This window comes from Pseudonaja textilis, chromosome 1 (assembly GCF_049901715.1).
Source record: "Pseudonaja textilis isolate UNSWEBS1 chromosome 1, rPseTex1.2, whole genome shotgun sequence".
Classification (NCBI taxonomy): Eukaryota; Metazoa; Chordata; class Lepidosauria; order Squamata; family Elapidae; genus Pseudonaja; species Pseudonaja textilis.
The window spans coordinates 77,755,799-77,778,939 of record NC_141990.1 but is presented as its reverse complement, the minus strand read 5'-3'; the positions used below and the strand labels follow the sequence as shown (position 1 = coordinate 77,778,939).

General features: G+C 38.6%; 1 protein-coding gene and 1 long non-coding RNA gene across 6 annotated transcripts in view; both read left to right on the top strand.

Moving 5' to 3' along the window:
• LOC148127690 (uncharacterized) overlaps positions 1–23,141 on the top strand; it is a 288,673-nt gene that overhangs the window by 175,142 nt on the left and 90,390 nt on the right. The window lies entirely within an intron of this gene.
• FNDC1 (fibronectin type III domain containing 1) overlaps positions 1–23,141 on the top strand; it is a 77,590-nt gene that overhangs the window by 32,648 nt on the left and 21,801 nt on the right. For 2 of the 5 annotated variants that reach the window (XM_026705076.2, XM_087938832.1), the window contains exons 4-13: positions 1,351–1,468; positions 2,958–3,145; positions 4,356–4,463; positions 4,833–5,021; positions 6,314–8,986; positions 9,717–9,835; positions 9,925–10,036; positions 12,708–13,073; positions 18,499–18,564; positions 21,726–21,878. In XM_026705076.2, coding sequence (XP_026560861.2) covers positions 1,351–1,468; positions 2,958–3,145; positions 4,356–4,463; positions 4,833–5,021; positions 6,314–8,986; positions 9,717–9,835; positions 9,925–10,036; positions 12,708–13,073; positions 18,499–18,564; positions 21,726–21,878 — 4,092 coding nt within the window. The other 3 variants (XM_087938834.1, XM_087938840.1, XR_015744650.1) reach the window with 2 other exon arrangements.

Below are 23,141 nucleotides of genomic sequence, written 5' to 3'. Positions count from 1 at the left end.
GGCCCAGCATGATTTCTAGGCATGAGGTGAAATTAAGCCCCACCCCCAAAATTTAGGCCTGTTTAATCCATGTGTTTCCCTGCCATTTCTCACATTGTTCGTTAGAACTACATGAGGTGAAGAGAAATGGGGGGGAAGAGTGGGGGTGGGTGGGGAGAAAACTTGCCTTTAGTAGTGCCCTGCAGGTAGCCTAGGCTAGAATACCCCGATCTACTGATAGAACATCAGCCGATAGAAGCTCCCCGAAGGCAGAGTGTCCAACTGCTTTGGGGAGAGGCATGGCTGCCCGTGTCCCCTTGCCATTAGGCAGTGTCTTTTGGGCGATGGAAGCTCCCCAAGGACAGTCACCAGCCACTTCGATCAGCTGATGGAAGCGGCCTCGGAGTGAGCGCACACGCACACTCCCCTCTCTGTGAGGTTGATCGAAGTGGCTGGTGACTGCCCTTGGGGAGTTTCCATTGCCTGAAAGACACTGCCTAATGGTGAGGGGACACGGGCAGCCACACCTTGCCCTGAAGCGGCTGGGGACTCTGCCTTCAAAGGAGCTTTCATCGGCTGATAGAAGCGGCCTCATGGTGAGGGGAGTGTGCGTGTGCGCTTGCCCCAAGGCCACTTCTACTGGCCGATTGAAGTGGCTGGTGACTGCTCTTAGGGAGCTTCCATCACCTGAAAGATACTGCCTAATGGCGAGGGGACATGGGCAGCCATGCCTCGCCCCGAAGCAGCTGGGGACTCTGCCTTCGGGGAGCTTTCGTCGGCCGATAGAAATGGCCGATAGAAATGGCCGATAGAAATGGCCTAGAAATGGAGAGGTACGTGTGTATGGGCCTCTCTAGGTGGGGGAGGAAATTAAGTCACCCCCGAAAAGATGGCCTAGCCATTTTTTCGGGGCTCAAAAAAAAAATAAGGCTTAGCCTTATTTTGTGAGAAACACGGTATTGACTATTTGTTTTTACGATATTTGCTTTTATCTCATATTGTTACATGGTAAATCATATGGAGGCTTTTGTAGAATACTTGGCTGAATAAACAAATGGATATGTAAATAAATAAACGTTTTTCTTAGAATCAGTCAAGTACTGCCACAGTAATTTTTTGCTGGTTTTAGAAAAATGGAGTGGAATTTGATATTTTTATATTTTTTGAAAGTTAAGGAGGAGGAGAAAAGCCAATTCAAACTCTATTTCTTTCACATGTTGGCTTCTTTGCCAATAATCAGATTGCTGACTCTTTGTCTAGAGGAATTTGGAAATAATCCCTATCCCAGCGATTATGTAAGCTTCTCCCTTCTTAAAATCAACTTTCATATTCATGTCACAAACGCCCATAAATCCCATTGTCTCATTTCAGAGGAAGATGAACTGGAAGAAACGAAAGACATTGCTGTTCGAGTCATGTCCTCTCACTCAGTACTGGTTACATGGACAGATCCCTTCAGTGAAAAGCAGAAAAGACCCATGTCCTCTAGGTCAGTGATGGCTAGCCTTTTTGGCATCGAGTGCCCAAAGCGCACAGGCGTGCATCCCCAAAATTCAATACACGTGCGTCTCCCACAGATGTGCCCCACCCCCTGCGCATGTGCACACATCTCCCATGCATGTATCCTGCCCCCACGTGGGCCCTGCACATACGTGGCAAAGACCTGAAGATAAGCTGGCCAGTGGGAGGCATGCACACACATGCGCAGTGGAACTGAGCTGGGCAATGGCTCGCATGCCCACAGAGAGGGCTCTGCGTGCCGCCTCTGGCATACATTCCATAGGTTTGGCTATCACGACTTTCAGTACTAAGCATTATCTGGGCTCTTTACATAGGCTTGCCATAGGTATGCCAATTCTAGATTGTTGCTTGCAGCCTTGGGAATCTAGCATAGCTGGGCAATACTTTAAGAAAAAACAAATCTGACTGATTTGTTGCCCTTTAACCACAGAGCCAATACTACTTTACAGTCCTAATGTCACGTCCAATATACCTACAGTAATTGGGTGTCTAAACTCCATTGTTAAGTTTTTGGCAGTTGTTTCAAACTGAAAATATTTCTTTCCTGCAAAGATTCTTGTGAAACATTCTTTTACAGGATTAGTTGAGTTGAAAGGGGTAGACTTGCAAGAATTTCAGCAAGTCAACAGTATCTAATTTGAAATCATTAGATAGATAGATAGATAGATAGATAGATAGATAGATAGATAGATAGATAGATAGATGATAGATAGAAAGAAAGAAAGAAAGAAAGAAAGAAAGAAAGAAAGAAAGAAAGAAAGAAAGAAAGAAAGAGAGAGAGAGAGAAAGAAAGAAAGAAAGAAAGAAAGAATACTTTATTGGCCAAGTGTGATTGGACACACAAGGAATTTGTCTTGGTGTAAATACTCTCAGTATATATAAAAGAAAAGATACATTTGTCAAGAGTTGAGAATCATAAGGTATGACACTTAATGATAGTCATAGGATACAATAAGTAATCAAATCATACTAAGAAACAGTCAATATAAATTGTAAGGGTACAAGTGACAACGTTACAGTCATACAGTCACAAGTGAGAGAGGCTAGGTGATAAGGAGTGATGACAAGATTAACAGTGCAGAATACATTACATACCAGTATATTAAGTTGCAGTCATGTAGACTCTCTTAGTTTCTCTAACTACTTACTATGAACCAGGGAAAAACAGGGTTTTTTTTCTCTCCAATGGAAAAATCTGCAGCTGACTTTTTACAAAGCAAACACTCTTGTTGGAGGGCTGTAATGTGAGGTTCAACATGTATTAAACTGAGATTATTCTTCTGCAGTCACATCCTGAATATTCTGACCAAGAGTTGCTATCTCCGAAGAATTTGTTAAGTTCTTCAGAGGTTGGGTGCACTGTGTATATAAAGTTGTGATATTTGAACCCTTGCTATTGTTGCTTTACTTTTAATGATTCTGGCTAATCCTGCATTTTTCTGCCTCATTATTTCTAGGCAATACACAGTCCGTTACAGAGAGAAAGGGGAATCGGCAAGGTGGGATTACAAACAAGCATCTATCAAGCGGGTCTTGGTAGATAAACTAAATCCAGACACTATGTATGAATTTGCAGTTAAAATCTCACAAGGAGAAAGGGAGGGCAAGTGGAGTGTTTCAGTTTACCAGAGGACCCCAGAAACTGGTATGTATGAAGTATTAATCAAAATGGTGCCTGTAAATCTTTTCTGGAATTGTTAAGGTTCCAGTCCGCCCCACCCCCAAAAAACAAATGAAATCATTATGTTAAGGTAGTTGTCTTAGCAGCAATATGAACATGATTTACCATTACCTCTCCCAGGATGGGTTTCTACTTTCTCGGTCTGACATATAAACTCAGCCTCTGCACAGTTGCTGTTTTGAGAGGTGCTACCTAGTTGGGCAAAGCAGGCATACTGCTTTAACATGATGTCAGCTTGCTTTTAATTGTCTTTTTAACCAATAGAGCTGCTCCAGTAATTTCTCAATAAAAGTAGCTCTCTCGGGCCTTTCATTGGCTATCCGTCTACCCTATCCACAAAGAGGTACTATACTGACATGCATGGGTGGCTTCAGAACTCGGAATTATCTATACTAGACAGTAAAAGTGTAGCATGGAAAACAAGCAGTGAAATAAATGGGAGTCCACCATCTATATTGATTCTTTCAGAGTCTCCAGCATTTTGTAAACGATGGGCATGTTTGGAAATTGAAGGACATTCTTGTAAAATAACTGCCAGAAGGATGCTTGCTGTTCCACTGAATACCTGCTACCTGTTTATAATTGTCACAGAGCTTCATTTGATCAGAATACTGTTTGCCACCCATCAGCCTTAGTCCATCAGAATGTCTCCTAGTCTTTAGCTAGTGTCCTATTCCTGGCACAAGGGCACATTTCCAAATAGAAACAGTAGGTTGCAGCCACCCATCACTTTTGTTTTCTAAGAAAAGTTGTATGCTCTCTTCAGAGTCCAGAGGCATTACTGGAAATAAAAAAATTCTAGAAGCAAATATTTAGGGATGAAGCATCCCTGTGTCACATGAAGAAAGATGTGAGACAGCGAGCCTATTGGGCACTAAAGGAATGGTTTATTTATGAGTCTTTCTCTTTCTTTCTTTCTTTCTTTCTTTCTTTCTTTCTTTCTTTCTTTCTTTCTTTCTTTCTTTCTTTCTTTCTTTCTTTCTTTCTTTCTTTCTTTCTTTTTTTTCTTCCTTTTTCTTGCTTCCTGGCCTCCTTTCTCTCTCTTTTTTTCATGCTCTCTCCCCCCTCCCTTCCCCTTCTCCTCCCCTTCCCTTCCCCCTCCCTCCCCGTCCCTTTCCCCCCACCCCTTTCCTTCTCCTCCTTCTCCTTCCAATGTCTGCTGTTTATTTTGCAGCTCCTGCTAGTGCCCCAGAAAACCTCAATGTGTGGTCAATTAAAGGCAAAACTCCTACTGTTGTGGCTACCTGGGATGCCCTTGCAGAAAGTGAAGGAAAAGTCAAAGGTAAATGGGGGAAACAAATCAGAATAAATTATGTATAAATTTTATTGAGCAAAAAAAAAAAAGATTGCAAAAGCAGAAAATCTAATACATGCTTAATACACACACACACACACACACAATGTTCATCTTATACTAATATATTCATACTAAAATGAACAGATTCACTTGCCCAGGGCATTAGAATTGACCAGCACTGCTACTTATATATAACACTGTATCTTTTATACCCCAGCTTTTGACTTGACGTGCATTGCCAGTGTATTAATTTTAGTAATGCACGTTCTAATTCATCCTACCCATACAGTCTGTCCGCTGGAAACAGGATTGTTTTCAGTTTCCTCCTTCCAACCGTCTGCCAAATTGTTTCAGAATACATTCTCTCATACGCCCCGGCACTCAGACCTTTCGGCGCAAAGTCCATTTCCTACCCGGGAGACACCACATCTGCTTCAGTGGAGGGTCTGCAGCCTGGAGAGCGCTATATTTTCAAAATTCGTGCTGCAAACAGGAGAGGCCAAGGCCCTCAGTCGAAAGCCTTCAGTGTCGCCTTGCCAGCAAGTAAGTACAGGGTCTCCATTGTTCACACCCTTTTTGTTTCCTTTTTAAATTGCTCGCATCTCGATAATTTTGGAACAATCCCTGCTCCTTTCCAGATGATTGAATAGTTGGAGGAGTAGGCTTAGGAAATCTTTTAAGGCAGATAAGGCTCTTAAATCTCTGCATCTCTGCATCTCCCACTAATTTCAGACCCCTTTGCTGGTCCTTGGAGGTTTTTAAAAGGGAGACAGGTAAATGAGATGATTAAAAAGAGAAAGATTGAACGCAGTGAAGTGGACTTTGGCTATATAATCATAGGGGTGCTGCTAATATTTAAGAGCTGATTGCTGGCTGCCGCAACCGTGCTGCACCATAGAACATCTGACTGATGTATTAGGCATTGAGGCCCATCTCTGCTGCCAACTGGCTCAAAATTGTTGTTGTTTTTTAATTAACAAAATTACCCTGCATACCCTGCCTAACGGCTTGCTCACTACTGGCTTCAACTGTGCCCCTTTTTGCCAGCAGATAATCTCTAAAGAAATGTTGTGTTTGCCAGAGCAAAAGTTTCTCATGTTCAGGCTCATGCAGCCCTTAATTGGATGGATCCTAAAACATATCCTTTTTAGGCATAAAGTTCTGCAGAGATTTTCAGTTAGATTCCAGAGCCTAGATGGTGGCAGAGGTTGGTTATTCCATTGGCTAATCCAGAGGCTATATGTCTACCATTTCCATCTTGCACTGGGTAATTAAAATATAGCAAGATTGTGACAATCACAATGTTCAGAAACAAATTTCTATCATCAAAATATTTTTCTTTATTTCTTGATTCCAATGTTTGACTATATTCTCTAAATTAATATCTCAGTGTTATACTTAAAACTGAATGATATTTTACTTTGACAGCGATCATGTTGTATGGCATTTAACATCAGATATAATTTCTGAAAGCACAGCTGATGGCATTTTGTTTGGCCCAATACTGAGTAACTGACATTTTTTCCTCCCTTATTCTTTTCAAGAGTAAAACAAGCAATAAAGTCTAGAAGTTTTAAAAATGAATGTGTTACGCTAAACTTTCATGTTCAGAAAACAGATTTTAAAATATTTAATTAATATTCATATCAGCTTTTAATCCCCATCAGTAAACAATTCTGAATTAATATACTACCATAATTATAATTTTAAAAACTACTTTGGTATAATTACAATATGTTTTGTTTAGTAAATCTTTCTCTTTTTTCCTTTTTCTCTCTTTTCTAATTAATTATTTTTTATTTTTATGTTCACTTCTCTCTTGTCTCTTTGTTTAGCTATTACAGACAAACTGAAGACAAACCAACAAACAAATATTGAAGAAGATTTGGAACCTAAAATGCCTGAGAAAATTATGCCTTCTTCCCCTTTTCTAACTTCTTCTGCCTTGTCTCAAAATGCTTCACCATCCTCTTCTTCTAAGCATGTTTCTAGTCACCCAGTTGCTTTTCCTGAAGAGATAGATTCAAAAATTCCAGTTTCTGATCCCAAGAATAAAGTCTTAGGCAGTTCAAAGAAAGAAGCAGAGCTGAAAATGGCTTCTCATTCTACAAAGGACATGGTTGATTCTGTCAAGGTGACATCAACAATGCAACCCAAAGTTCAGAATGTTAAAGGGAGCGCTAAATCCCATTCCATCATTAAACCTGCACATAGTTTCACATCCTCAGATAAAGCACCTCTCAGGACACGCACATTAGTAAGGGTAGGGCAAACAAATACTGATAAGCCTAGATCATTACCATCTTCTCCCCTTCCCAAACATACAGAGGATGAAACAAAGAATCTAGGACAGGACAGACCTAATCTTTCTCCTGTCCTTAAGGCTACTTTAGATAATTTGCCTGTAGATAATGAAAATAACAACCAACTAGATAATCTGGAGGATAAGCCCACAACGTTTCCTAGAACTCCAAAAGAGAGTCATTCAATTGTACTTTCAAAAAAGCAACTGTCTGCATCTCGGAAGACAACTCATAATAGACCCACCAAATTGCGTGTTCCTTCTATATCAATTAAATCTTCTTCACCAACTGCAGCTGCAAAGTCTGAAAATCATTCACATCACTTCTCTTATAAACTAGTTACACCTGATACCAGTGATAGTCCTGATAGTGATAAGAGCAGAGGAACAGAAAAAAGAGAGCAGAAATTAAATTCCAGGGTGTCTTCTCCTCAGGGAGGTTCATCTCCATCTGTGCAAACAAAGCCTCTCACATATTCTAATCACCATGCATTGAGAGATCCAAAAATATCTACCTCTGCTGTTTCTGCTGCTGCTACCCATACTTTACCTCATGCACATGTTTTATCTTCTGATAAACATAAGTCCAAGGGAAGAGATAATTCTGATGATAGTGAAAATGAAAATAGTGAAAGAGAAAGCGATGAAGAAGACAAACAAGGCTCATCATATTCTAGACCAAATTTTAGGCCCTCTTCAGGCCTGGCTACGTCAGAACGCTTTGATTTATTAAAATACAGATCTGTTATTACTTCTAACAGATTTGCAAATAGAGCCACCAATAATCATGATGCAAGAATGCAAGCACCCAAAGATCCTTCTGCTACACAGTCTTCCAAAGTTCATCCTCAATTTAGTTCTCGTTTAGCTTCTGGCAGTACTAGTGTTAGATCTAATTTCAATATCAATAAAAAACAGGGAAGTAAAAATGAAAATCCTCTACCATCCACTCCTCTCCATAGTTACTCACCACCATTTTCTAAGCAGTCTTCTTCAGTAGATGATTTCAAAAGGAGATCTGTGGCTGAAACTAAGAGTCACCACAGAATTATGCCTACTACTAACAAACCTAATCCTGTAAACACCCAAGAAAATAACCATAATAAAGAAAAAGAAACCACAGATACAGATTCCTCAAGAATATCTCCAGAAAAATCATCTCTTCCACATTCTCCCACTTCCTGGTCTCAACTTGATGATCTTAAGATCAAGACTACAACTCCTAGGACAAAACAAATACTATCTTTGCCAAAGAAAGCAAAAACTGCTTTATCTCGTAAAATGGCAGAATCCATTCGTTCCTCAAAAACATTAACTGATTGGGCACAAGTCCGAACCTCCGTAAACTCAAGAAGTGATCTGATCTCGCTTTCAAGGAATGACAAAGAACTTACTGATAATGACAGTTCCGAAGACAAGGAAACAAATGTTAAAGAGGAACAAAGGGGATCTCCTTTAACACCTACCAAAGAAGTTCCCATATCTAGAAGAATATCTACATCTTTGTCTCAGGGAAGAAGCCGTTCTCTTTCAAAACATTTTAATTCTCGGCTTGATAGAACTGGTGAAAGATCTTCAACTCCATTGTTACCAGAAAAACAAGCTGGGTCAAGGGTTATAACTTCGACTGAAGTTACCTCTGATACACATAAATTGCCTTCATCTTCCCAAAGATTTAAATATGTACAGCCAATATCTACCTCTTCCAAAGACACAATCAGAGATTATCAATACAATAGAGAAACTTCTTTGAAACAAACTCGCCTTTCAGAGCCCCATTTTCCATCCGAGTCTAGAATTTCAAGTAGGATAGCATCCCACATAAACAAAAAGCATGGACTTTTCCAACCAACCCCTACAAAGGTTGAACTACCTCCAAAATTGCCCTCCTCAAAAATACATCAGTCAGTTTCAAATAATGATGATGATTATGAAGACTATGACCAATCAGAAGTAGAGAAAGATCCTATTTTGTCTTCATCAGCCAAGACTTCACAAATTTCTAACAAACTGAAATCCTTGCCTAAATTAAACTTGACTTTGCCACGCATCTCTGCATCTGTGTCTTCTCATAGTCGCCTGACTTCTAGTGTTTCTCCAACACATTCCTCAACTTCTCCCTCAGTGCCTCCTGTTCAACGAATACAGAACTCAAGGTTATTAAATCCTTTTCAACGACATCAATTTCGATTTCCTCATAGACAAGGTGAGGTAAAATAACTTTCTATTTAAATTGAAAGAGAAAAGTTTTATGTTTGGGCTGTAAAAATCTCATTAGAGGAAACTGGTTTGTTTTGGAGCCATTCTCTTAGTTTTGTGCATTAAGACTTGTAGTCTCTTTGAACTTTTGCATAATTGTGTCCAAAGATATCATTGAACTGGTCTTTCAGTGAAATTATTTTTTCATCATCTCCCACTAAGAAAGCCATATTTTTGTCTAGTAATAATCATATTATGTAATAATCATATTAATCACAATCATAATAATCATATTATTAGTCTTGATTCCTGGTAGCTGGGTATTCATGTTTTTTAGATGTTTCATATAGTGCCTTTCCTATCCTTTAATTAAAGAAACATATTTATTAGATAGCACATACATTTTATGTACTTAGTATATAATTGTAAAGCACAAAATCATGAAAAAAATTAATATGTGATAAGCCTGTTTTGTATACAAAGGTAATGTGTAAACACACTAAAATAGTAGTGGCCATATGTGACATAGAAACACATTTTGTACAAATATGTTTATTAACCTAATATGATTAGATAATCTAGTTTAAGCCATATATGTATGCCTGAAAGACACATTTATCCATACCTATTTACAAAGTGTGTTTTGTCATGTTGAAAAGATTTGAATGTAATGATGTGAATTGTAATTTTCTACCCAAATGTTTGATTGCTATGTGTTTTCGCCATGTATGTTTCAGGTAACGGTGTGAGACCCAATCTGACGACAAAAATCGATCCAAATAATAAAACAGTTCTAAATAATAATGGAAAACGAAATGGACAAAAAATAATAAGTGGTCCACAAGGAGTAAAGTGGGTAGGGAGATCTTATTTTAAAATAACTGAAAGATTTAATTTTATGTCCCTTTGAATTGGAGGACATTTCAATCAACATACTGCTTTTAGATTGTAGATCTTGACCGAGGGCTGGTGCTGAATGCCGAAGGGAGATATCTCCAAGACTCCCAAGGAAAACCTCTCAGAGTAAAATTAGGCGGAGATGGCCGCACTATTGTTGGTATGTTGTATTCTGATGTTCTACGGTATGGTTAAGACTTGTTTTGTTCAATAAGCTTCCCAAAGAATTCTACATTGTGATAAATCCTGAAAGTAAATAAATCATTGATTTACTTACTTGATTTATATACCTGCACACCTCATTTTTATGTGACTCTAAGCAGTTGTTTACAATAAAACATCTGCAAATGTGAAATAGAGGGAGTCCTCAACTTACAACAGTTCACATAGTGACTATTAAAAGTTATGACGGCACTGAAAAAATTGACTTGCAACTGTTTTTCACATGACTGTTGGAGCATCCCTACAGTCATGTGATCAAAATTCAGATGCTTGGCAACTGACTCGTATTTATGATGGTTGCAGTGTCCTGGGGTCATGTGATTGATTACCTTTTGCAACCTTCCAACAAGCAAAGTCAATGGGGAAGCCAAATTCACTTAACAACCATGTTACTAACTTAACAACTGCAGTGTTTCATTTAACAACTGAGGCAAGAAAAGTTGCAAAATGGGGCAAAATTCACTTTAACTATCTCACTTAGCAACAGGAATTTTGGGCTCAGTGGCGGTCGCAAGTCGAGGATTACCTATAATAAAAATAAAAACACATAGCAACTGGGCATGAACTACTTCATCATTCATACCACCAGGTGATGGACTGTAACTCATGCCCAGGGATCCTGGCTCACGCATAAAACCAGGTTTTCACAGCCTTTAGATAAGGTGGAGCCAATCTAAACTCAGAGGCAATGGAGACCACAGCAGAAAAGGCTCTCCTTCTGGGCCCTGCCAACTGTCACTCTCTAGCTCAGGGGTGTCAATTCAAAGGCCGGGAGCCAGATCTGGCCTGCAGGGTGTTTAGATCTAGCCCGTAGGGCTGCCCTGGAAACAGTGAAAGACCAGCCCGCGGTTCCTCTGCCAGCAACAATGGAGCTTGAGAGGGCCTTCCCGAGCTCCGTTTTTGCTGGCAGAGGGTTGCAGGAGGCTGTTGCTCGGGAGCTCGGGAGCCCATTTTCACTGGCAGAGTGCTCAGGCCACCACAGGTACCTCTGATAGGAGTGACATCAAGTTGGCCACACCCACCCTGACCCCTGACTCCCCAAGGTCAAACAAAACCCTGATGCAGCCCTCAGTGAAATGGAGTTTGACACCAATGCTCTAGCTGATGGTACTTGGAGCCCTTCCTACCAGATTGTATAAGAAAGGTCATGGAGTGAGATAGCCCTGTAAATAACCTGGTCCTAAGTTGTAAAGAGCTTTACTGGTGACAACCAGTGATTTGAATTGTACCTGGAAGCATACTGGAAGCCAATGCAGCTCTTAGAACTAGATTATTAGATTATTCCCATTATTCAGAAAACATACCTAGGATCAGGCAAAGCAATCTGATCATATGAGCCTTTTTTTTTTTTAACCTCTCAATAAAACTCATCTGTCAAGCAAAATGTACATCAGGAAACCATCAGAAGATTTTAAAATGTGCTTCTCCATTTACTGCTCTTTGAATGTCAGTCCATAGTTTGCTGAAATGGAGCGTCTCTACCTTCTGCCTCCCAAAATAAATGATTTGGGTGAAATGTGTCACTGTCTTGAAGTAGCGTTCCTTGTTAAGTGTACCACTGGCCTTTTTGTAGTTGGTGACACGGCTTGGTCTTTTGACAACAGCTGCTGTATTTAATTGAGCAACAGTGGTAGCCTCAACAGTCTGCTGTTTCTCACAAAATTAAATAAGATTGAGAGGACTGGTAATGGCTGCTGTGTGTCTTATGAAAGGCGTTTTGATCTAAATCAGTGGTAGTCAACCTGGTCCCTACCTCCCACTATTGGGCATTTCAGCTTTCATGGTGGGCGGTAGAGATTTTGCCCCCTACTTTATAAATCACCATTACTGTGGAACTGGTGGGCGGTTAGAGAAAATTTTACTACTAACAGAGATACAAAAGTGGGCGGTAGGTATAAAAAGGTTGACTACCCCTGATCTAAATGAATAATTGTCTTTTTATTAAAAGGTTTGTGCACCATATCGAAAAGAATAATTGAAGCAAAAGAGTCAGTATTCTCTTGGGTTTCCTGGAAGAAGTCAGTCTGTTGGGGGGGCGGGTGTGTGTGTGCTGAGGATCTAAAGATTTTGTATACAGGCAATCCTCAACTGGCAATGTTTTGTTTATTGACCATTCAAAGTTACAATGGCACTGAAAAATGTGACTTATGACTATTTTTCACAGTTCTGACCTTTGCAATCAAAATTCAGATGCTTGGCAACTGATTCATATTTATGACCATTGCTGTGTCCCAAGGTCATGTGATCCCCTTTTGTGACTGACTGACAAGCAAATCAATGGGGAAGCTAGATTCACTTAACAACCGGGTTACTAACATATCAACTGCAACGATTCCCTTAAAAACTATGGCAAGAAAGGTCATACAATAGGGCAAAACTCATTTAACAAATGTCTCACTTAACAACAGAAATTTTGTGCTCAGTTATGGTCATAAGTCAAGGACTACCTGTAGTATGTTTTACAGAATGGAACTACAGCCCTGAGAATTATTATTTAAATATTCAATAGTTCCTGCATCTTAAATTGCATATGCCCAGTTTTCTAGACCAATTCCTACTGTCATAAGGCAGTGATTGAAGTACAATTCCCTCTTCTTGTCTTCTGATAGATTCTAAAGGTGCTCCAGTAGTAAGTCCAGATGGCTTACCTTTGTTTGGACATGGAAGATTTAGCAAACCTGTAGCAAATGCACAGGATAAGCCAATAATAAGTCTTGGAGGTAAGCCTTTGATAGGCCTTGAAATGGTTAAAAAAACCACCACTCCTTATACCACAACAACTACAACAACTCCTGAACCTACAACGACTCCCGAACCTACAACTATGATGACTACAACTACTCCTGAACCTACAACCACTGAGCCACCAACAGAGAAACCACCACCCACCTGTCCTCCAGGCACCCACACAGAGAATGATGAACAGGGGAATCTTGTATTAGACTCGGATGGTCTGCCTGAATGCTATTCTGAAGGTACCCTCTCTTATGTTGGCTAAACATCAACAATATCTTTGAGTATATCTTCTACAGCAAAAGTTGTGACATGGGGGAAAGGCGTTCGTTTTCCAGCAAGGCTTTACAGCTGCTGGGCTAACAAAGCAGGTAAGATTCAAGCTATCAAAAGTTGTGGAAGAAGAAATTATTCCCCGTTCTCTTACATCTATTGCAATGACAAATTGTTGAGCTGTTTAAACTAGCAAAAAAAAAAAAAAAGGAAATAAGCACAATATTTTTTTTAAAGCATGCCTTAGGTTAGATACAGACAATTATGCAGATAGAGAGCTTTTAAGCAAAAGTTAAACTCCAGGAGAAAGACATTAACTATACAAAACAGTTACAAAAGTATAGAAAACAGTTAATTTTCAAGATGGGCTCCCGTTCTGTGATAAGTTTGTATCTCATCAGCACTGAGGGTTATGTGCACGTTGCATGTAATAATCTCTCCCAAGCCTGACTGCTCTTCTGTAAATAGAATTAGTGTCTTAGCTCTCATATACATTGATCATACAGAAGTCATTTACAACTCTTCTGTCGGTCCCTGTAATGTATAGTATCACTTCCCATACTGACATGGCATTGGTATAATCGACCATCAAGGGTAAATTCTATAATGTGTATTCTTAATTAAATGTTAAGGAAAATGCTTCAGATTTTAGAAGAAGGGAAAGATTTTCCTCATCATTTTCAGAAACGGAGAAGATTTTTTTTTTCCTCTTCAGTTTTGAATGTCCACTCAGTTTGCTTTTTATCCAGAAACCGAATGACTCCCTGCAAGCTCCTTTTTGGGTGGTTTCATTGCTCCTGAAGGAGCAAGACAGCAATCTGTTGGTTCTGGGCATGCAGTTCCTGATGGAGCAGCCAGTGAAACCCAGGACAGACTTTGCCCAGCTTCAGCTACTTTGCCAATTGAAAACATTCATCTCATGTTTTTTTTTTAGATTTATATCCACCATCATTGTTTTTATAAATAACCGAAGGTAGCAAACATACCCAATACTCTTTCCTCCTCTTATTTTCCTCTGTTGGGTGGCTTAGGTTGAGAGAGAGTCATTGCCCCAAAGTCATGCAACTGGCTTTCATGCGTTCAGTGTGTTAGTTATGATGTATAAAGCTCTTATGCCTGGATCCTTATGACCTCGGGATCATCCTCTCCAAGTAGACACTGTCCAAACTGTGTGTATGTAAGCAAAGAAGCTGTGTTGAATATGTCTACCCTCATCCTACAGGCTCTTCTCTTGCCTTATGGGCAGTTTATATTCTGGGCCCAGGATAGTTCCCTTTCTGTTGATTTCTGAGAAGGAGGAATGGGATGTAGAACACAAAGTATAGGGCCAGCTGCATTTATTTATGGGTGGTTTAATGTGTTGGTTTTACTGAATGTGTTAAGATTTGTTATGTAAAATGTCCAGAATCTTTCATTTGAGTGGCATATACTGTTAAGTGTTGGGGAAAAAAACTGATAAATAAGTAAATGTTATAAGTAAATAAATGTAACATCATGAAATGGTTACTTACATTTAGCAGGATGATAAACTATTTCCAGACCTCACCTACAAAAATTGCCTCTAAGTGTGGGATCTGGAATCCTTTTAAAGGCAACACAGAAGAAACTAGAGTCAAAGGACTAAGCAATTGGCCATGATTTTGAAGGATAAAGCAAAATTGCAAAGTGAAAGCAAGAGATGGCCCAAGTGTTCTTATCTCCAAAATGGTATTAGGTAAGTCAGTTATATTTACATGTTTTTTTTTACTTTTTCTGAATGGCATTACTTATTGGTTTTTAGTACTACTGACCAAACCCTGTGGAGTTAGTTGAAATTTTTAACAACCTACCCAATATGATCTATGACAAGGTTTATTAGAAACTGGAGATTAGCAACAACTGCCATGGACTTTGCTGTTTATAGAAACTGCCCCTCTGTGTTGCATTGCAAATTGTTTTGAAAGTTGCCTTCCAATTCTACATGCAGTCCACAAAACACTATTTAAGTTATGAGTATGTAATTTAGCTCTGCTAAGATATGCAACAGGAACAAAAAATGACCATTATTAAAATGGCATTAATGGCAGTAATGATCATAGGAAGAAAGTGCTAATTCAGCTTTCCTAATGTAATTCCTTCAAAATGTGCTGGCCTACAAATTCTATAATTTTGCACAAATGTGGCCATAGATCAACACATCTAGGAAGAACCAATTTGGTGGTAGCTTTTCTAAAGCTAATTGGATGTGTAAGAGAAAAGTATGAACTGGTTACTTACATTTAGTAAAAGTAAAAGGAAAAAACAAAAAGCAGTGAGCCACAAATCATTCTTTAGCTCTTAGAAATCATCATCCTTCAAAATGGAGAACCCAAACCCATGTATCTGTTTTTTTTTAAATAATAAATGCCATTTTCTGAAAAGTTATATGCTTGCTCTTATGAAAAGGCATTGGCAGAGATTTCCAGTGTTCATGACAGAGAATAGATCTTTTTAAGCCATGGGCATCATGATGTTATGACAATAATTCAAAGTTATTTTTTTAGAAATGTATGCTTATAAAGAACCTACAGATTTCATTCTCTCATGATACCTTGAACTTATGTATGAATATCTGTCTGTCATGAATGAAAGCAAATATACATGTCCCAGGATAATGTTGTAGGACCCAATCTGGATCAGTCATCTCTGGTCCAGGTGAATAACCCAGATTGGATCCTGAAATATCTGTTTGTCTTTCTACCTATCTGCCATAAGCATTGTGTTGTTGATCTAGAGCATATTTTATGAGATGTTACAGTAGCTAAAATAGAACAGAGAACACGGTGGGTGGAGGGGAATGCTGACATGGGCACGATATGTATGCTACAATTCATCTAACTGCCATCAGTTGTCCTGACAGAAGTCTATTGTGGCAACTTTTATATGATTATGTCATAATGTGCATGTCAGCTTAAGTTGCCAGTGACCTAAGAAGAGTCTACTATGATTGTCTTGAATTCTTAGGAGAAAAGTGGAATAGATATGTCAACAATAGCAGTACAGTAATAATAAGGAATAGCGCACAAATAAAAACTAATCTCAACATTGATATTGGAACTGATAAAGTCAATGTAGTGCACTTGAATTACATTTCATGACTCATAGGTTAAAACTTCTAGGATTGGGCAGTACATACGTATTCTAAATTAAAAAAAAGAATAAGAAAAAGAGTTGGTTTGTAGATGTAAATGTAGAGAGAATAAGTGAGAACACAGATGTCGGTGGAATTCTCTCTGTAATAGAAATTATTTGTGTATCTATGCAGAGATGTTTGTTTTGGTGATGCATATGCAGAGATCTACCTAAATCATATTTTGAAATGCAATCTCTCTATCTTTCATCTTTCCAGCTACCACTTCTCCAACGGGGCCTTCATGTTAGTCTTTACACAATGTCCTTCATGGTTGAAAGCTGTTCAAGAACCAGTCTGGAATATACAAAACCTGACTGTTCAAAAGACCAGGATTTGAAGAATTTGGGGTTTGCCAGCTATTCAGATGGACATGCCGACAGGCCAGATATTGAGTGAACTATTTTTGCTACTTACTACTGAGCACCTGAGGTATCCCTGGGCAGCTCTCATTGAATGTGATGAGCATCTTCTGAATGCCAGCTAGTTGGCAGAAGCAGTGGCCAATGTGTTGCAAGAATATTATTCATCCTTGTGAGATGCTAGAAGACAGATAACAGCTTTACCACAGTCCCACCAAATTTAATCAATATCTTCCAGGGGCCCTTCCAGAAAGTTCTCTTCAGATGGAAAAATGCAGTGGCATTTTGGGTCAAATATTGTTATTTCTCAGGAATCCAATCAATTGACAGCTACCAAATGGACTCAGGAAAATGTGGTGTGACAAGAATGCTGCTGTGGGTTTTATTTAAATCCTTTGGTCCAATTTTCTCCTTGGGGTTTTATAAAAATGAATTTAGCAGAGACGGTTATGTTTCACAGACAAGGAATATTTGGGAAGCCCCAGTGATGCAGCAGTGAAATCCCAGACGGTTCAACATCTTAAAAGAACTATAGACAACATTAAATCTACTTTTATCATGCTATCATGTTACTGGAAAATCATGTTATTGGAAAATAGAGGCCAGTAAACACGAACAGTAATGAGGGTATTAAGGAACCAGTAGTTTCTATGCCACATCCTTTAAAAAAAAAAAAAAGTTTAGTTAAGCAAGCATTCTCTTGGACCAGCTGTACTCAGAATTCACGAGATGGTGAACAACCCTTTAGTTGCCTTTTATGATTAGATGATCCTTTTTGAACCTTTATACATGTTGAGTTCAGTCTACAAAGAGATCTGAAAAGAATGATGAAGTGGGTAATATAAGCCAAAGAAGAATTATTGGCAACTCAGCTCTAGAAGAATAAATGGTCCATTTTGTTTTGCCCCTTCCAGGATTTGCTTTGGCATGGCTCCTAAAATGGTATTTTTCTTCTGCAGTCTGAAAGTGACCCGAGATGAAGAGCTTGGGCTTAGAAATGAGGCCATTGTTCAGGCTGTGTTGCAGCTGGTGTTGAATAATCGAAGTGGAGTAGTTTGGATATAGCAGCTTCCACATTGTAATATCTTCCAGAGATGTTGGACAACATTGCCCATCATCCTTTGCCAGTATGCTCATTGGTCTCAGCCAACACATTGGAGAATATCAAACTGAAGAAGACTGCCTTAACAATGATTCTGATTCATGTGAATTTTTTTCTAGCAGTAGTCTGTTGTTTGGATGGCAATGAGTATGTTATATAGAGCTTTAAAAGTGTAATATAGTAGTAACTCCAGAAAAGATATGATATATGTTTTATAGGTCTGTATTTGCCACCTTTTGTCTCATTGTGTTGCTTACCAATCAATATCTATAGTTTATTGTTTTGAAATAGATTGCCGATAAATGGGTTTAACTGTGCAAAAAAGATTCTAAACTTTCTTTCTGTTGACTTATTGGGAGAATGCATAAAAGGGTTGTTCAGGCAAGAGATGGGGGTGCTTCTTAACAATCAATAATTAATCATGGAACATCTTTCCATCCCTCTATTTATTAATTTCCTATAAGTGAGTAGCTAATGCTGATTCCTATGGGAAAACAGATATGTTGCAGTGAGGGCAAAATTCAACAAAATGTAAACAAACTATGTCTTCCCCATCCAAGTTTTTACTACCATATTGGCAGTTAGTTAAGTGGAAGGTGATATTTTGACAAAAATGATCTTCACGGATTCCACCTTGTTCTTTATCCTTCCAAAGCAGTTCAGCATAGAGATCAATTAGTTGTTTTTACAGTAGAAGTCATTGGCTTTAGATAGGGATAATCAATAGCCATTGAATGAAAGGGAATCTGTTTCACTGTTTGAATGTGTTCTTTTTTCCATAGATGTATTCTCAGGGTTTGATGCAGATATAAGGGGAACTACAGAATCGTATGTGGTTTATGATGAAGGTACTGATTACTTCGAAAATCCTCTTCCAAAATGAGTTTTACCTTTCTTGTTTGCTTCTAAAAATGCAATTCCAGAAAGATATAATGAGTTTCTAAGAACTTGCTGGTACCCTAGACCAAACTCCAATCTAAATAGGTCTAAGCAGGAAAACTGAATTCCAAATTCTGATTTTAGGCCAAACAAAAATTAGTAGGTCTGCAGGCAGCATGACTTTCTCCATAAACATAAACTTGACAGACAGATTTGTGTGTTTAAACAAAGTTTTAAATGACACTCGTTCCAACCACATAGAAGCAGATTTTAATAGCTGTGTGTGTGTGTGTGTGTGTGTGTTACTGATTGAAGGTTAGCTCATTGTTTTCTTATACCTAATTTTTATTCATGCTCATTTTTTAATATGAAGCTTGGATAATGCCATTAACTTAATGGAGAAAATAAGTAAACAAAAATGACAGACCAAAAGGAGTTTCTTAATCTTAGCTTAAATGGACTTTTTGTCACTAAAATTTGGCATGGAGCCTTTTTTTTTTTTTTACAAAACAGAAAGCAAAACAGGTAAAAATAATCAAGAGCAAATATCTCAGTGATCTGTTTTGCTCATTGAGTTAATAATATTGATCATATTTTGTGTCTTGCTCTTCCAGAGGTTGTGCCCTCTGAAAAAAATATCACAATTCTGCTTTCCTTTACCAGTGGCTATCAGATTGGCCAAGGACACTTTTTGTTATGTTTTTTTTATTCCTTGCTCCATTCCAGCGAGAAATTTAAAGCTCTCTAAGTAAACATTCCAAGCAGGAGATGAAAACTGTCTTATATGAGTAAATTGCCCATTAAACAGATCACTGTAAATTAAGCAACAGCAGGACACCCAGAAGGATTCTCAGCTAATCCCACACAGTCATTGTGCAATGCCAAGAACTCCATCCAACCTGCAGGCACACGAAGCTAGAACTGTCCTTCTGGGACGGTTTTTGTTGTGAACGCATGTGAGATGAGAATTCATGGCGCAAATCCATCTCCATATCTCATGGGGTCTTTGGTCAATTATACTTGATGGGTTCCCCTATGTAATTGCAAACTTCTAGTTAAATTATTAACTATCTGTCCATTTGTAATAATATTTAATGGAGGTCTGGACATGCACAGTATACTTTGGACATGGGTGAGATTCTACTGGTTCAGCCTGGTTTGACTGAACTGGTAGCTCCGAAGAGTATGGAATATGGCCTTGGCTCCATACTGACCTTTATTTCCTGCTTTTGATGCTCAGCTACATCGCGCAGCACAGTGAACTACTGCGTGTCAGCTGTTGAAGAGACAGGGAGAGTGCAGGAGAAGGTCAGTAGGAAAGCCTCTGTGTACGCACACACAAAGCACACCCACCAAGCCACGCCCACCAAACCGGTGGTAAACCAATTTGAATCCCACCACTGACTTTGGACTTCATTGTCATAATTTATATACCACTTTCCAGCTCAAAGGAGTTTACAATGAAATGATTAAAATGCAATAATATAAACATGTTTAAAAGTACTATAAAAACAGCATATTTATTTAAAACATGGTAGGAAAATAAAGCAAACCTTTTGTGCAACATTCATCCAAGAAGATTTGGGTGAAGAAGGAGTTTTCATCTACAATGTGTATAGTAGGTTCCTAATACTTTCAAGGGCAAAGCATTTTGCCTCTAGAAGTGGTGGGTGCCCCATCACTGGAAAATTTAAAGAAGAGATTGGTACAGGGCCTCCTAAATGGACTAGAGACCTCCAATGTATCTTCCAACTCTGTTATTCTATATTTGTATGTTAACTTAGAGAAGTAAACCTAAGATGCAAGAGAAGTTATCTGACCATATTAGTGATTATCTGGGACTCTTAACAGTGAACATACTTTATTAGGAAAGGCCTGTATGTGCTGGTAACACCATCTTAGTTGTATCAGTTCTATTGCTATATAAGGCCAGAGCCCAATATAATTAGCAAGATAACACTTCATATGTATTGTGTGTCTCTTGTAGCTTTTATAACCAGACTCATCTCTTTCTAATTACTGTTTACCAAGATAAATGACCTTGTTGGTCATAGCATTTATCTGTATGTTGGCCTTGGGTCTTTGCCAGTCACTAATCAACATTCCTTTTTTCACTTCAACTATGCTGAAACATGGCGATTTCTTCAACAAAGCATCTGGTGAACTTCTTGGCTAAGCAAGAAATTTTTTCCAGTGCTGCACTGTAAATTTTAAAAGAATGTCCATTTATTACAAAACCTTATGCAACCCCACAGTTAAAAAAGATCAGTAACAATTGGAACAAATTTAAAATAGGACTACCAGGATGGTAAGAGTTCCAGAGAGTTCTGGGATCCAATCACTATGAAAAAAATAATAATTGAAGGATCCTGGCACATTGAGGCTACAGAAAAGATGATGAAGGGGAAATATGATAGCGGAAAAGCAAGTAGATTGTTTTGTTACCCTGGAGGGCAGAATTGGAACCAGTGAGTCAAAAAGAAAAAAAAAAGGTTCAGTGGGGGCTTCCTGACAGAATAAGTTGACAGTGGAACAGACCGCACAAAAAGGCTTCTGCAATAGAAGTATGGACCAAAAATCATGAATTCTCCTTTACTAAAGGTCCTCAAATAGAGCGTCAACTCTGAAGCGAACCTGGCTGAAGTCATCTTGTGCTGCCCCACAGTTGCCACAAAGCCTGAGAAAGAAGTGGGGGAATGTAGATAACCCAGCTTGCAGTCAAAATAAAAAGATTTCCTGTGGGAACCAAGGTCATCATAACAGGTGGCTGGTGAAGGAAGAGAGGAGCCTGCCAGCTGTATTCATTGGACAATGTGACTGATGACACGGGGGGGGGGGAGTTTCATTCTTTTAATCAGATGAAAACTTTCAGAGTTTTCACCAGCTGTGCTGATATGATTATCCAGTAAACATGTTCTTAGAGGAATTTACCCCCCCTCAGAGTTTTGATTTCAATGGGTGCATCATTCGGAACATTGACATAGAGGCTGAATGGTCAGATATGTTGTGTAGGCTTCTGCAATAGAAGTATGGACCAAAAAACTTTTCTGCTTCTTCAGTGGCCTATGACCAAGCTTGGGCACTCTTTTAAACAAATGCATCACATTTTCTTTCTTTCTGTTTTGTCTAGATTATGAATTTTTTGAAACTACTTTGCCGCCATCCACCACCACTACTATTACCACCACAGAAGCATTGCCTGAAAACAACTTTCCAGAGTTTAGTGTGACGGGCACAGATCCTTTATTAGAGTATGATTCTGCTGGAAAGAAACGATTTACTGGTAAGTTTGTAACTTCGGTTAAAAAACAAAGATTACCAATCCTCTGATACGGGCTTCTGAAGCTAAATATTTGACAGTCAGTCTTGTCAGCAAGATTATTGCTGTTACTGGCAGACACGTCCTGTGCACATTAGCTGGGAACCATTTCTTTTTGAAATAATAATAAGAATCATAGTCAAATAGAGGAAATAAAACCATTGATAAAGGTTATAAATTCATATTTTAAACATCTTTCAGAAGGACTGGCATAGTGTATCTGTGAGCATTAGAACTTTTGCTGAACCCTCCTCCCTATAGAAATTGCCCCTCCCTGCACATAAGATAAGATAAAACTTTAAAATTCTGAATTCTTACAAAATTGGAAAATCTTGTGAGATTTTTATAATTTTGTACAAGGATTACAAAATCTAAGGTCTTGTGCTAGAATGCTGATTTTACAAGCCTGCCAAAATCTCGTGAGATTTTTCTGGTTTTCTGCACTTTCTTTTGAAATGTGCATGTTCTTGCATGAGAGGACATGAAAAGCTCTTGCAGTCTTCTCCCATATAAGTTTTGAAGTGGAAAAGGCCTATCAAAGGTTGTTGGCTTTTAATCAGCTCTGTCCCTTTTCACATACATTTTCCCCTAAACCAATTCAAACATTGTTGCCTTTTGTTGTAATGGAATTATTCTGTTCTTCATCCTGACCTTGATGAGATAGTGCTCCCAATTCTGACACTCTTTGGAAGAACTTGAAGGAGAAAAATCAAGTCATTATTTGTTCCTTCTAAGAATAAAGCATATTCTGTGGTAAATGTTAAAAGGTATTTTCTTCCTGAATTGGCAAAGAGGAGGATATTTTTCTCAAAATCTGTACCGTATTCATCAACCTCTTGAAAATGTAGAAATTATACAGTAACTGCAGTGTCTTGTTCCAATGTAGAAGTTGGCCTATATGGGAAGAAATGTATGAATAATATTTTCAGTCCAGTAAACGTCTTTCACCTGGCAATTCATTTCCCTTCTTTTGATGAAGATTCAGCTTCATACAGACTTGTAATTTTAACATTGTGTATTATGTTGCTGCTCCACAGTCTTAAATCTAAATCTAAAACTGTAAAGTTTCTTTGGGTTTTTTTTCTTTTTCATGGATGCAAACCTTTGTGCAAAACAAAGAGAGATTGGAAGGACATACCCATAGTTATTAAGTGATAGACATCATGTTTTGCTCTTCGGTGTAATTGCAAGCCTTAGATAGATAGATAGATAGATAGATAGATAGAT